Below are 13,644 nucleotides of genomic sequence, written 5' to 3' on the forward strand. Positions count from 1 at the left end.
CTATGATGCTCGTTACTGATTTTAAGTAATATGTACCTATTCTATAAAAAATATATCATTATGGATGACTTCGAGGAATAAGGCGCAAGCATAAGTAATTAATATTATTTAAATCCTATGCTGTTTTTAAATAAACATCAAAAATCTGTATTTTTCAATAGAAACTGCAAATATGTCCGCTTTTAGAGGTACACTCACGGTACACTCTAGCAAAATTTGTGAGGTTAGGTTTGAATGTTTAAGTTTTATTTTCTTGACGATGATATTGAACACAACACAAGTTTTTATAGCAATACCAATACCCTGTATTATAATAATTTGTCCATTTTCCTCTTCACATTTTGCTACACAAATTTTTCCAATAGATGAATTGTTGAAGCCATATACCTACCTAGTTAATTGATAATTACGTATTAAATCCTACATTCATCTGTACATTTACAATATTTGTCGTGTCTTTATCGTTTATATTATATAAAACTATACAGGGTATTTCACGAGTGATAATGAGCCTGACGAAATAATAAATTCAACCCACAATACATTTTCAAAAAAAAGCCGGACATTTTAATGACAGTAGCCAGCTTTTTCGGAAATATAGTGTGGGGGGCATTTTAAATTACGTCAGGCTCATTATCACTCGTGAAATATCCTGTATATATTTATATACTGTTACTCCTGCAGCTCTGCCTGTATTGAGGTCAGTCAGGTCACAACATAACGTACAATGAAAATTTAAAATTGACAAGTGACGCACAGATTGTTTTTCGCTCGCTCTGCTAAAAAACTCGACTCCCTTGATTTTAGCTTGCCGTGTCGAGCTGCGAACGATTTTAGCTTGTGCTGCGAACGATTTTACCGTGTCGCATGAAACTAATTCACTACCCGGGAATAAAATGTATGTGGCGCGCCTAAAGAAGTTTTCACTTCAAAAATGAAGTGCTGTGTTACTGAACTCGGTTATTTCTTAATTTTCATTTTGCAATTTGCAAGAAGTTTGCAGTTTCAGGAATGAATAATAAGTTTTGTGCGATTATCGATTTGTATTACCTAAGTCTTCTACTCTATGTCTTGGGACGAACCTAGGCGACCTCTGTTGTCGTTGTTGCAGGCAATATCCGTCTTCTTGCGGAAGTTTATCTGCCCAAGGCCATGGGCAGTCCAGTCTAGTTCCGGTTTGAGGGTTTATTTCCTGGAACACAAGTCCAAACGCTGAATTGTGTTGGCTGATTGAGGGCTTTCGCAGTCACAAATTATTCGGAAGAAACAGATTTCGAATGTGTCCGCGATCGTCTGTCGATGAAGCGGAAAGGAAACTTTGCGGATTAGGCAGGAGATGGTAATGAAACTAAGTAGCGGGGTACCGGAAGTTTAGTTAGTGCGATTTGATTGTGGAGAGGCGAAGACGGAGCATTTCGACGACTTTTCTGGTCGTAATCGAATACCTGAAATCCCCACAAGTGAAAAGATTTTAATTAGATGTGAGTGAATGGGAATTAAGTTCATTTCGTGGAATTTTGCTGCACGTAATTAAATCAACTCTAAGTTTACAACCGGGTATTATTTAAACGCGAAGAGTTTCTTTTAGTGTTTTCAGCAACGACGGAATGGGTTGTGTGCGACTATCGGGGAGCTATTTATGCTAATAATGAAAAGATGTACCAAATGTCTCGGCGGAAATTACATTTTTCAGTACTGAGTGTAAACATTTCATGATCTGGAGAAAAACTGACACAAGTTTTTAACGTTAAAAGAAATTTTGGTTGTTTTCTTTTCTCCTGACATCTACTGTCGTTTAACCGAAATAAGAGAATTTGTTTCCAGTACATATTTCATTCTGAACATCACGAGTGTATTAGGACAAAATTAAACTAAACAAGACAAAATTACTTCGAGTTTTGATGTTTCGTATCAGATATGTGAATCTTTATACAAAAATTCGTCCTCTTGCGACTTAGTACAAAATTATTTTTCAAAAATACCTACTGTTCTATCTTATCTTAGACTTAAAAGATTTAATAGTTACTGATTTACTGATGTGTCATGAAACAATATTAAAGAATTTGAACAACTACAATACCGGTGAGATAGTTCAGTACTTTATTACGCAACACTTTTTATCTTTCATTCTACCGACAATGTCTTCAAAACAATCAAGTCGATGTCGATAACAACAAATTCGTTTTTTAAATGATCTTATTTTAGCATAACATTTTCTCAGCTTTTCTACAAAAGAAAAATGAGAGGAAAACACCAATAGTCTTTTTTAACACTTTAAAAATAGATAATGGGAGGACTTTTGAAAAGATAATATGTATCATGATAACAGTGCTTGCAACAACATAATATTGTCGTGGATGATATCAAATTAGTTCATCTTTATCCTTTGCTAAAAGCTATTAGTGATTAGATCAATTTGTTTATCACTGTTATCTATAAAATTTGATAAATTTCAGATATTATTAGGCGAAATAATCATGCTCTTGTTAGAGCGTGTGATCTTTTCAAAGAGTGTACATTCAGCGGTAAGTCATTTTAATAATAAATAATTTCTTAATTACTAAGTTGCGTTCAGTGAGTTTCAGTTATGTTCTGTGAAAAACTCATCCCCAGTTCAAAATTGAATAAAAAACTACTAAAAGCTGTGCAATCCAATGACACACGAACAATTGAGAAACTTGTAAAGCGTAACAGCCACCTGTTAACGCAAGAATATCATGGTGATGATTATAACGATTATAATATATTGATACTCGCTTGTAGTGATCAGAATTTTATGAAACACGTGACAGGTGCAACCATCACCAAGTTAATTGATTTAGGGGCGAGCTGTGTGGAACCTACGAAGAATGACCACTGGGAAGCCATCCACTACGCTGCCATAAACGCCAATCAAGAGAAACTGAAAGCAATAGTGCAGAGACTGACGCACGAAGAGATCAATTCTTTGGTGTACTGTTCGAAGCACGTACCGGGGAAGTATGGTTTTTGTCCAAATAAAAATCTGATCAAAAGTTACTCAAACAATGCCTTGAGTGTACTTCTGAAATATGGAAATCGGAAAAATGATTTCTACGAGTGCTGTGAATTGTTAATCCAGAAAGGAATCAACGTCAATCAACCAGATTCGAATGGGGTGACTCCACTAGATATGATAAAACAAATAAATGATACCAGACTGGAAGATATTTTGAAACAAAATTGTATTCCTCCAGTGCCTTGTAATTCTACGTTCGAGTTGATCCAACGTAACAAAGTGGAAAAGTTTCTAATTCTGGATCTTAGTAAAGAAGTTTTCGACGGTTCGAGCGAGGAACTGTCCAGTTGTACTCTTTTGCAATTGTGTTGTGCCAAAGGACTAACATCTTGTGTCGCACATCTTTTGAATCAAGGCGCTTCTCCTAATAAAACCATCACAAAAAATCCAAACTCTCCGATTATGATCGCCATGAAAGAAGACCACGAAGATATTGTCAAGTTGTTGTTGGAAAATCCCGATTTGCGCCTACCCGAAGATATTCTAATTAAGCTCCAGATTAAGTACAAAAACTTGAAGAATTTTGCAAAAATCGACAAATACATGGAAATCATCTTGAAGCATTTACGCAATATTGAAAAGACGAAGCTTAGTGACTATCTGTTGGCTAAAGATGATCTGAATCGCACCGCTCTTCACTACGCTACGCACTACAGGAGTTCCCAGAACGTCCTGGATCTGCTCTCGATGGGGGCTCCGCTCACCGAAAAGGATATATTCGGATACAGTCCCTTGAATTCGATCGAACCGAACGTTTTGGAGAAGTTTTTCGACAACTGCATCCGCGCTCCTAAAGACGCCGAAGACATGAACAACTGGTTTTTCTCGCTTCGCAACCAGAAAGAGAAATTCTCGATAGAAATCGATTATGAAGCGTTAATATCGAGACATCAGACGGAAAACGGACACGAGTCGGAAATATTACACCAGCTGATCAAAATCAAAGATTTGACTCATCTCATGAACCATCCTGTCATCTCGAGCTATTTGGCGGTCAAGTGGCAAAACTTCAAGTGGGCAGTTTATGGGAATTTATTTTTGTATTTGATCGCATACATATCGCTGGTTTTCTACGAGTTTGGTTACAACCAGTACTCGACTATTTCCAACGGTTTGCTCTTAGCCGCCCTCTTACTGCTGGGAATTCGTGAATTCGTCCAAATTTTAATTTTTCGATTTGACTATATAAAACGTGTTGACAACATAATCGATTTGTTTCTCATCGCAGGGATTATATACATCGTGGCTTTTGGTTGGAACAACCCCGTGCTTGATTATAATTTACGCGTAGCTTTCTCTGTTGTTTTTCTCACATCCACACTAGGAATTTTCATGCAGTTGGGAAACCTCCCGTTTTTCACCATCAAAGTCATCATACTGAGACAAATCTCGATCAGCTTCTGCAAGTACATGGTCTTCTACGTCTTCCCAGTTCTAGCTTTCTTCTTTTGCTTTTTCATGTTACGCGAGGTTACCAACGAAGATTTTGATGTCGCATTTTTCCAGGTTCTTTACGATGTTGTCACGATGTTTGCTGGTGATCCCGATTCAAGCTATCCGACTCAGTTTACCTCAAATCCCATTTTCAGCCACATAATATACGTCTGCTTTATTATCTTGATCGGAATCATCTTACAAAATTTGTTGATCGGTTTGGCGGTTAGCGACTTGCAAGAAATTCAGAAAGAAGCCCAATTCATTGATAAAAAGGAGCGAGCGAACTACATCACAAACATCGAACGGGTTCTTTTTGGCAAATTCAAAAATTCTTCGGTCTGGTTCTTCAAAGCGACATTTCGAAAGTTGCTGACGATGTCGAGTGTCTTTCAAAGCGATCGGATTTTGGTTATCCAGCCGTACAATTTTGGATGTGTTTTTGTGAAGGATAATCCGAACAAGATGCAATATATTCGTGATCAAACCATAATTAATCTGTTGCAGAATGTTTTCAAAGACTTTTGGCTTCATGGAGACAACGAAGTCGAACAGCCGTACTCTTTGAAAGTGCTACACGACAGACTACAAAAAGTAGAAAGTTTGCTAGAAAAATTGAGTCTCAATCTTTCAAACCAAAGTGCAATTTGATATTCTGAAATTGTCATTACAGAGATTAAAGAAATTCTCAAATGTAACTACAGTTTGTTTTTTTCTTTCCAATTTGGTGATCTGAATAATTGGAGAATAAAAGTCACAATACGAAGGTTTTTTAAACTCCACAATATGAAAGGTTGAACATTTTTCATAAATCGGACATCTCTTAATTGCTCTTTACTTATTGTTATTGTGTTATGTCTGATAAAAAATAAGAATGAAATAGATGACTGCATCGGAATATTTCAAATATATTTAACAAATATGTACTGTCGCAAGCAAAAAAAACTGGTCGTCAAAATCATGCTTTGACACAACAGAAAATGCTCCATTGTAAAACGGTCGTAAATATCATAACCTATCATCATGTTGTATGACATTAATTGACCATGATTAATTAATTTTTTGACACTTTGTTGACGTGGGCATAATCAGGCAGGGATTTTTTTTTAATTTGTGACAATCTAACCAAATCCTGAAATGACATTGACGACCAGAATTTTTTGCTCGCGACAGTAGGTACAGCTGGTTGCAAAAAAAAACGGGAAACGAAATTTTCCCTAATGTAAATTTGGTTTTGCCCATTTGTCAATTAATTGTATACTTGATAATACCTATCAAATAATTTTTAAAAATGTCAATGAATTTTGACGTTAATTCTAACCTATCTCTCGTAAGAAGGATTCACACTATGGAAAAATTGTAAAAATGTGTCAATTTTATTCTGACAGTTCCCGGTTTTTTTTTGCAACCAACTGTACAACAAATCGAGGTGAACATGCAACTACATATTCGTATTCCGTATAACAGAAAATGGTTAATTAATAACTGAAACCTTCGAATGATGAACAAGCATCATATTATGATAAATAACACTCACATCGCTGAAATCACAGTGAATTCAGTGGGAACTGTAACTACATAGATAAATAATTGGCATTCTGCATAGCAGATCATTAGATTCAATTTAGAGACTAAATTTCATAAATAAATAGCAATTAGGGAGATTGTAACGAAATTGTTTTGATTTTCAAAGTATTCGCCATTCTCTTTGATATATTTGCGCATTTGGATGGGATCACTCGTAAAAACAAAGAATCCACTACCCACATACTTTTAACAGAAGGAGCTTCATTGCCGAAAGGAGTGCTTTGGTATGCGGAACTTTTAAAATGATAATAAACAAAAATCGTGTTTCTCGTTAAATGCATTTTTATCAAGCAAAGCCTCTACACTAAAATATGTAATCGGAAAATCTAAAGGTTTAAAACGACTGATTCAATGCATAAATGCAAATGATGACAAATCTGTAGACATTTTTTTATACATTCATAAAGCGTCATTATGATTGTCCCATCATAGTAGGCGTTGGTAACGTAGTTGAATGTGCCGCAAGCCTCACAACATGAGTGAGACTAGTATCGCCGATAGGTGGCGCTACGATACCGGCGGTACCAGGTTGGTAGAACTGACTAAGGCCCGTATTCACCAACGCCAGTTAAAGTTAACTGTAGGTTAAAATATACGAAAACATTGTTATAACAATAGGTAACTAAAGTAACGAAGTATTTTAACCTACAGTTAACGTTAACTGGCGTTGGTGAATACGGCCGTAATTTGTATAGTAGGTTGCCTCGTTGCCATTTAAAACAATAGTTTGAATTTTTTCCCCCCGAAAAAGTTACTCGTGATGTCATAATGCACTAAACTTTTACTACAGAGTCTGTCGATCACACATTAGGTGTTCCCTCACTAGAATAAAACCCAAAAAACCACCCCATAAACCCCACGGAGCTTATAAACCTTGGGTTTTATTCGAACACTCAAAATTTCTGGCTTGATTTTACGTTGCGAGGTAAGCGGCACATCCAAAATGTGTGTGGTTTTCAACACAGCAACTGCGATGGGACAATCATTTATGATTATTCTGTATCTTGTAAATTCCGAATTTTCAAACAAATTTAATTTGTTTCGGCATTTTGTTGAGGTTCCAGTTAAATTGAAACAAACAGATCGGAGAGATCTAAATCAATTTTTTGTTGACGAGAACTGTTGAAATTTTGCAAATAACAAAGACGTTGGCAAGAAGTCAAAACGGGTGGAATAAGCGTTCTGTGATGACTTACGGTTCTAGACGGCTTACGTGAGACGTACGATTTGAAGAGAATCATCATAAATCAATCTCGAGAAAAAATTACAACTCATCTTCTCCATAGACAAAATGCGATACGTTGAGTATCATTTCTTACACATTTCCTTGGGTTTCTAATATCTCACATAAAACATGAAAAATTCATAGCACCCGGTTTTCAGAACTAGTGATAAATTCCGTGGTTTTGACAATGGTTTCGTTTTTCTTGCCTTCATAACGTCATTAATTTTATTATAATTTCGCGGCGCACAATGAAAGGGGCTTAAATCAAAGTAATCAATCATGAAAACAGAACGGTTAACACAACAAAATATTTTTCATTCGATAAGGGCCGGGAGTGATAAATTAATAAGCTGCGAAGGTGTAGTTCTGGTGTGGGGTTGTACTCGGGGCGAGTCTTCAAGTCGCCCTTAATGAATTGCGTACAGCTCTTCAGCACAGACACGTCATTTAACATTCCCGACGCAAGCCGGAATTCGCAGTTTAACGAAATTTGCGGCACACGTGCATAAAAATTCGGTTCGTCATCGAATAACTGCACCGGCGGGGGCTGTCTAATTTGTATAAAGCTCTGATTGAAATTATCCAAGCATGTGCGTCTCCCTCATAACCACGTGTAAGTTTCTAATTTATATTCCTGTCGCAACCAGTCAGATCGACACGGCAGAAGGAAACGACGCAGTGCTACTGATTCCACCTAACAATTTCAATTTTCATATTCACGCACGCAGCGGATGTTTTCCGCGAGGAAGCACAATCTTTTTCTTTACCTGTATTTGGGAATTTCGATGTCGATTGTTGGTCTCGAAGCGCATGAAGACGAGGGGGGCCAATTTGTCCAGCACCACGGTCCGGATGATTTTCGGCACCGCCGAACCTCGGACTCCGCGGTGATATATGTTTAGGGTCACCACCGAGAGGCCGGAAGCGAAGGAAACTAGACAGATGCTCACTCCGTAGTACATACCTGAGAGGAGCGAAAAAATTAATTCGCTGAGGAAAACTGATGGAGGAAAACGACGGTAAATCAGCGTCCAGCAGGTTGGCAAAAACTGTTGGAGGCTAATTATGTTGTACGAAGCAGGAGAGGACGGGAAGCTCGTAAGGGTGGTTCAGATTTGACTCAAAACGAAATATGTATTTTTTTAAAAACTTATTGCTGATGTGGACCCTACAAACTGGGTCACTCCATGAGTAGTAAAAGTTTGCAAGAAGAGCTCCCAGTAAAGAAAATGAGGAAAAAATGTTATCATTTATTATGTCTTTTTCTTTGTTTTTTTTACAACTTCCGGTTGTAATTCAAAATTTTCTTTGTAGGCACTGAATCAAATGATAATAATCTGATGGGATCAAGCTTGCTGAATACAGAGAATAAGTCCATTTTTTGTCTAGTCTTTAAAATATTGTGATGGCCTCGTTGGAAATTAGAAGGTCATTATAACCCACTAAAAGAAGAATTCTTACCTGCTCTGCTGTAGCAAAACCCGAACATATCGAGTATTATTTGAAATATTAAACCGAGTCTTCAGTGCTGACCTTTAACCTTCCTTTAAAGTAATTATTTAGATATTTAATCGATATGTTCTGTGCGACTCATTTCCTTCAGCCCCTTGTTTTACTCTGAATTTATTTGACAAAAGCTAAAGATTTTGAAAATGTGAAAATGTTTCAAAAATTAATTAGCTGTTTATTTTTTAAGTTTTATTCATACCAAGCTTTTATTTTGTTTCGTTACGCAGTTAAAATTCTTCTCACAATGGAGGTATTGTCTATTTAAAGGTCGTTAAAATAATGAAAAAAATATCAAAATATCCTATTTGGCTCCGATTACCGGCACCGGAATGCCGACTTATTTTATAGGTTACTACATTTAGGCCCGGTTTATTCACCTTCAAGTAACTTTATTTGAACGGTAATTACCTCGGATCTACCAATAGCAGATTCTAAATCATAGCAACTACTGGCCAGATAAATTTACTTGAAGGTGAATAAACCGGGCCTTAGAATATTTATGTTTTAATTTGCTGCTCTTAACTTACTATCGAATTCATGAAAAACTAGTACTTTGGCGGCCAAAAAATTTTAAGCGTCAATTTCGGTCACTTCAAAAATAGTTATTTGTATCACTAGGCCAGAAACTGCACGTTTGCGAGCATGAGTACGGTTTGCAATACTCGTCTGTCGACTCGTACTGCAAACAGTTTCTGGACGTGCGATACACAAAATTTTTCGTGCCGACTTCTGCGGATTTTTGTTAAATGGAAGTTAAAGCACTTGTTTTAATAATTAGTATTAGGGACTTTTTTGTGTTGGCAACACTTACATTTAAACATTTAAATTTTAAAATCAACATCGCTCTTGTTCCCTGACATTTCTTACATTTAATTAATTGGTTTTGTTTTTGACATTTTCCTGAAACATTTGTTGTAATAAATACACCAGCCCATATTCAAGAAGTGGCTCGAAACGTAATTTTAATTAATTAATTTTAGTTAAATATTGCTTCTTTGTAGTTTGTACGTTGTTATAAATAGAAAAACATTTTTAACGAGCCATCCACAGAACAAACATTGACGTTTGATAGAATTCTGATAACAAATGCCAACCGAAACCGATGACAACTCGAAATCCCTACTTTTAGCCGGACTAGGCCGGCAATGCATGTGTTTCTGGACGATTTCGAGATCTGTAATTTACCAAATTCCGGCCGGCCGGCGGCACGAAAAAAATTTTGTAAGCCATACTTTATTGTCACTATGATTACCCTCTTGATTATGATTGGTATTTTTTGGGTGGTAAATTTCAAAACTCGAAATTATTTTGTCATTTTCTACTACACAGACGTTTAGCTCAGGTTATCTATTTAATTTTGTTCATTCATGTCGGAATAATCTGAACTTTAAACAGTTTAAATTAATTTTCAGAATAACAATATGCATTTCAAAATGACAAGAATCGAAAGTGGGGTTACGGTTCTTAAAGGTTTATTTACACTTTACATGAATGTCAAGAATAAGATAGTGCTAAAATTTTTTAGCTGCCATAATACAGTTAGGAACACGGAATTTCGGGCATAATTTTTCTGTCACTTCAAAAAATTGCGATGTAAATCACTCTTTATTGTCAACGTGACATTTAAAAGTCAAATTTTGAAATTTATTTTCCGTTCACGTCAATCGCATGACAATCAAAATCGTCGCAAACGGTAAAATTGAGGTTAATAATGTAAAGCTAGCTTATTTAACATTTTTTGACGGTATGTTGACAGTGATGCCCGAAATTCCGTGTCCCGAACTGTACTATGGTGGCCAAAAAATTTTAGCCGTCACTTTCTGTCATTTCAAAAAACAAAAAATTGTAATCCATAGGTACTTTACTGTCATTATGATTACCGTCTTGATTATGATTGGATTTTTTAGGTGGTAAATTTCAAAACTCGAAATTATTTTGTCATTTTCAACTACATCTGTCATTGTGACAGTTCGAATTTAGCAATGCTCAATCCAACGAACGTATTTAGGTTATCTACTGGACATGTTGGACAATAGTAACCAGTTAACATAAAATAGGTAGAAGCGTTACACTACAACATTTTCGAAAAGTTGACATAACTACGACGTTTTGTTGTTCTAGTTTGTCATGAATTCGATAGTACTACGCCGGCCAAAAAATTTTAACCGTCAGTCTGTCACTTCAAAAAAAAAAGTAATCCATACTTTATTGTCATTATGATTACCGTCTTGATTATGATTGCTATTTTTTGGGTGGTAATTTCAAAACTCGAAATTATTTTGTCAAAGTTAACCTATTTGTGATAAATCCGTAATTAAACGATGCAAATTTGTAAATTTTGACTTATGTGATTGTCATTTTTGTCTCAGTTTTATTTGTACATCGACTGTACATGGGTTTTGAAGCCTTAGGCCCTTGGTGCAAAGAAGCCATCCATTTCATTAATGTCATCGGAGAGCGACTTATTGCGGAATCAGGCGATTCAAAATCAAAGAAATTCCTTTAGGAGAGGATTTCCCTTGCTATTCAACGTGGAAACGCTGCAAGCATTCGGGGCACTTTTCCAGATTCCGCATTATTATCGGAAATTTTTGTATTGTAAACCAAAAATGTTATGTGATATGATTAAGTTTTGAGTTATAGTATTGCCGTTATAACTTTTTATCTGCTCTGCCCACTAAAATTGACCAATCAGAATCAAAGCCAGATTCAATCTGTACAACTTTTCATCACATCTGCCACGTAAAAAAGTTAAGGTTAGAATTTTGCTGTCAAGTCCACAATTATTGTTGTAGGTTCTAAAAAATAAAATGTCATTAAGACAATTCGAGTGTCAGAAATTTTTACTGTGTAAATCAGATTATCTTAACAACCTATTTGATTGGTAACTAAGAAAATGGAATGGGCTGGGCAGATAAAATGTTACGTTGTCCTTAGTATAATAATTTTAAAGAAAATTCAAACAAAGACAAACACCAGAACACGACTACCTCTGTGACAATTCTTACCTCAAGGTTTACATCATTGTCACAGAGGTGTTAAACTTCTGATTTTTGTCTTTGTTACTTTTTTTCATCAATATTTTGAAAAGCTGGATGGAATGAGCAGACCACCGTATCAATTCTCGTTAGTATTTATTCTTCACATTTTCCCCTTGGCAGGTAATTTTTTAATTGGTCTAATTATCCTATGCGTCAATATGTATGTTTTATTGACAAAAGCGATACCTTTGAAAATTCTTTCACATCTTATTGCCATTTAACAACTTGTAATAATTACGAAAGCTTAACAAACTCGTTTTACTGACTTCCAATTTTCCATCTCGAGATTCCGTCAAAAGAGTCTTGACGATTAACTCATCTGATTTTATGTGAAATCATTTAAATTTAATTTTGACTCTTGAAACTTATTAAAAGACGTAATTACAGAATTTTGTTTCCTCAGTTCAAATGCTTAATAATAATAACGGATATTCGCCAATTTAAAGCAAATTTAACATAAAATTCATACCCTCGGTTGAGAACACCAACAAAATTCAAACGTCAAACGCGAGAGCCTCGAAATATTTCTACACAATTCCTCATTTGACTTACGTGGCCATCATCGACCATTTTAATTAAATTAAATTTACATTTACGTACTTCAATCAAATAAGTAATGCCACACGATCAAATATCACTTTCAAAGGATTTTTAATTTTGTTTTCCCGTAGTTAGCGCTTTGTCAATGGAACGACGTCAAATTGAACAGCAAACGGAAATTTATTTCGTGTAATCCTGTGAAATTTAGTCGACTGTGAATTCAGACCATCCGGAGTTTTATATCGACTAACGATACCTACAGTTCTTTGTACGACAATAAATGAAAACCGGATTTTTTTTTTAATTTATCAAATTATTATCGCAAAAAAGAACCTGCGTCCCTTTAACTGTGATCGAATATGCATCATTACAACATATCCGACTTGCAGTCAAATCAACTGTACTCGTATTTTTCTCGAATCGTGGGCTCAATATAAAGTGACTTGGACAAATCCGATTAATGTAATGTAATGTTTTGTACAATTTTAACAGACTCATCGTGCTAATTACTCTTGTAGTCAAGATGCTGCGGCTGTTATTCGGAGCGTTGTTTGTTCTGGTTTATTGACTTTACTCTGCTGTTTAATATTTCAGATTTATCTTCAATATTTCCTTTCAAGGTAAATATGCGCCTGCGGACGTTGAATTTCGTACCAACTTCTAATTCGGTAATTATTATTGCACGTAAAATTCTGACGGAAGGTGGTGTATTTTTACACTCCATGGGGGTCCACACAAAACGAAACGAAATCAAATAAAAATTTCAATCTTCGCAAAACGCCATGACCCAATTAAGAGCGACGAAAAAATTTGCGAAATTCGTACAGCTAGAAGTTCGTGCTAAAATTTAAAGAAAACACCGAGGACGAAACTTCATTGTAGCCGGTTTCGTTTGAACTTCGTTAAATTTTTAAACCATCTTTAAAATTAAGAAGTGCGGGAGTGGATTATCGAACGGATTGAACGAGACGGTGTCAGGCTTTTTATTAAGAACATAAAGGGCTGATTTTAACGAGAATAAGCTGTTTTCAGTGGTTTCAGATTTCAGACACGTCAAACGCCAACACGCTGAACTGATTATGAGAAAGATGATCAATTCTCTCTGTTGGATTCCGAGTCGCAGCAAAATTATTCGAAATCGCAAAATTTATATTCACCTACAAAGTCGGAGGCAGCGACGGAAATTTAAGAAACCGCAACCCTCAAAGGGTGTTTGATGAATGACAACTCTAAGACCGTCAACAGATTTTAAAAATAGCACAACGGGAGTA

At 35.8% G+C, this 13,644-nt stretch overlaps 2 protein-coding genes across 5 annotated transcripts in view; one reads left to right on the forward strand and one right to left on the reverse strand.

The window, feature by feature from the left end:
- Positions 1–13,644, reverse strand: part of LOC138132537 (neuronal acetylcholine receptor subunit alpha-7-like) — a 45,877-nt gene that overhangs the window by 3,657 nt on the left and 28,576 nt on the right. For all 4 annotated transcript variants that reach the window (XR_011160099.1, XM_069050068.1, XM_069050070.1 and 1 more), the window contains exons 7-8: positions 8,051–8,247; positions 1,051–1,192 (exon numbers count right to left, since the gene is read on the reverse strand). Coding sequence is in view for 3 of the 4 variants with exons in the window: in XM_069050068.1 (XP_068906169.1) it covers positions 1,051–1,192; positions 8,051–8,247 (339 nt within the window). In the remaining variant the exon portion in view is untranslated. The remainder of the gene's footprint in view (positions 1–1,050; positions 1,193–8,050; positions 8,248–13,644) is intronic.
- LOC138132536 (transient receptor potential cation channel protein painless-like) lies at positions 2,371–5,169 on the forward strand. The gene is made up of 2 exons (XM_069050067.1): positions 2,371–2,525; positions 2,576–5,169. The coding sequence occupies exon 2, from the start codon at positions 2,588–2,590 to the stop codon at positions 5,120–5,122; it is 2,535 nt and encodes an 844-aa protein (XP_068906168.1). The 5' UTR covers positions 2,371–2,525; positions 2,576–2,587; the 3' UTR covers positions 5,123–5,169.

Source organism: Tenebrio molitor, chromosome 6 (genome assembly GCF_963966145.1).
Source record: "Tenebrio molitor chromosome 6, icTenMoli1.1, whole genome shotgun sequence".
Lineage (NCBI taxonomy): Eukaryota > Metazoa > Arthropoda > Insecta > Coleoptera > Tenebrionidae > Tenebrio > Tenebrio molitor.

Excerpts from the sequence above, each read along its gene's own strand:
- LOC138132536 (XM_069050067.1), top strand. The coding sequence starts at position 2,588 with ATGTTCTGTGAAAAACTCATCCCCAGTTCAAAATTGAATAAAAAACTA.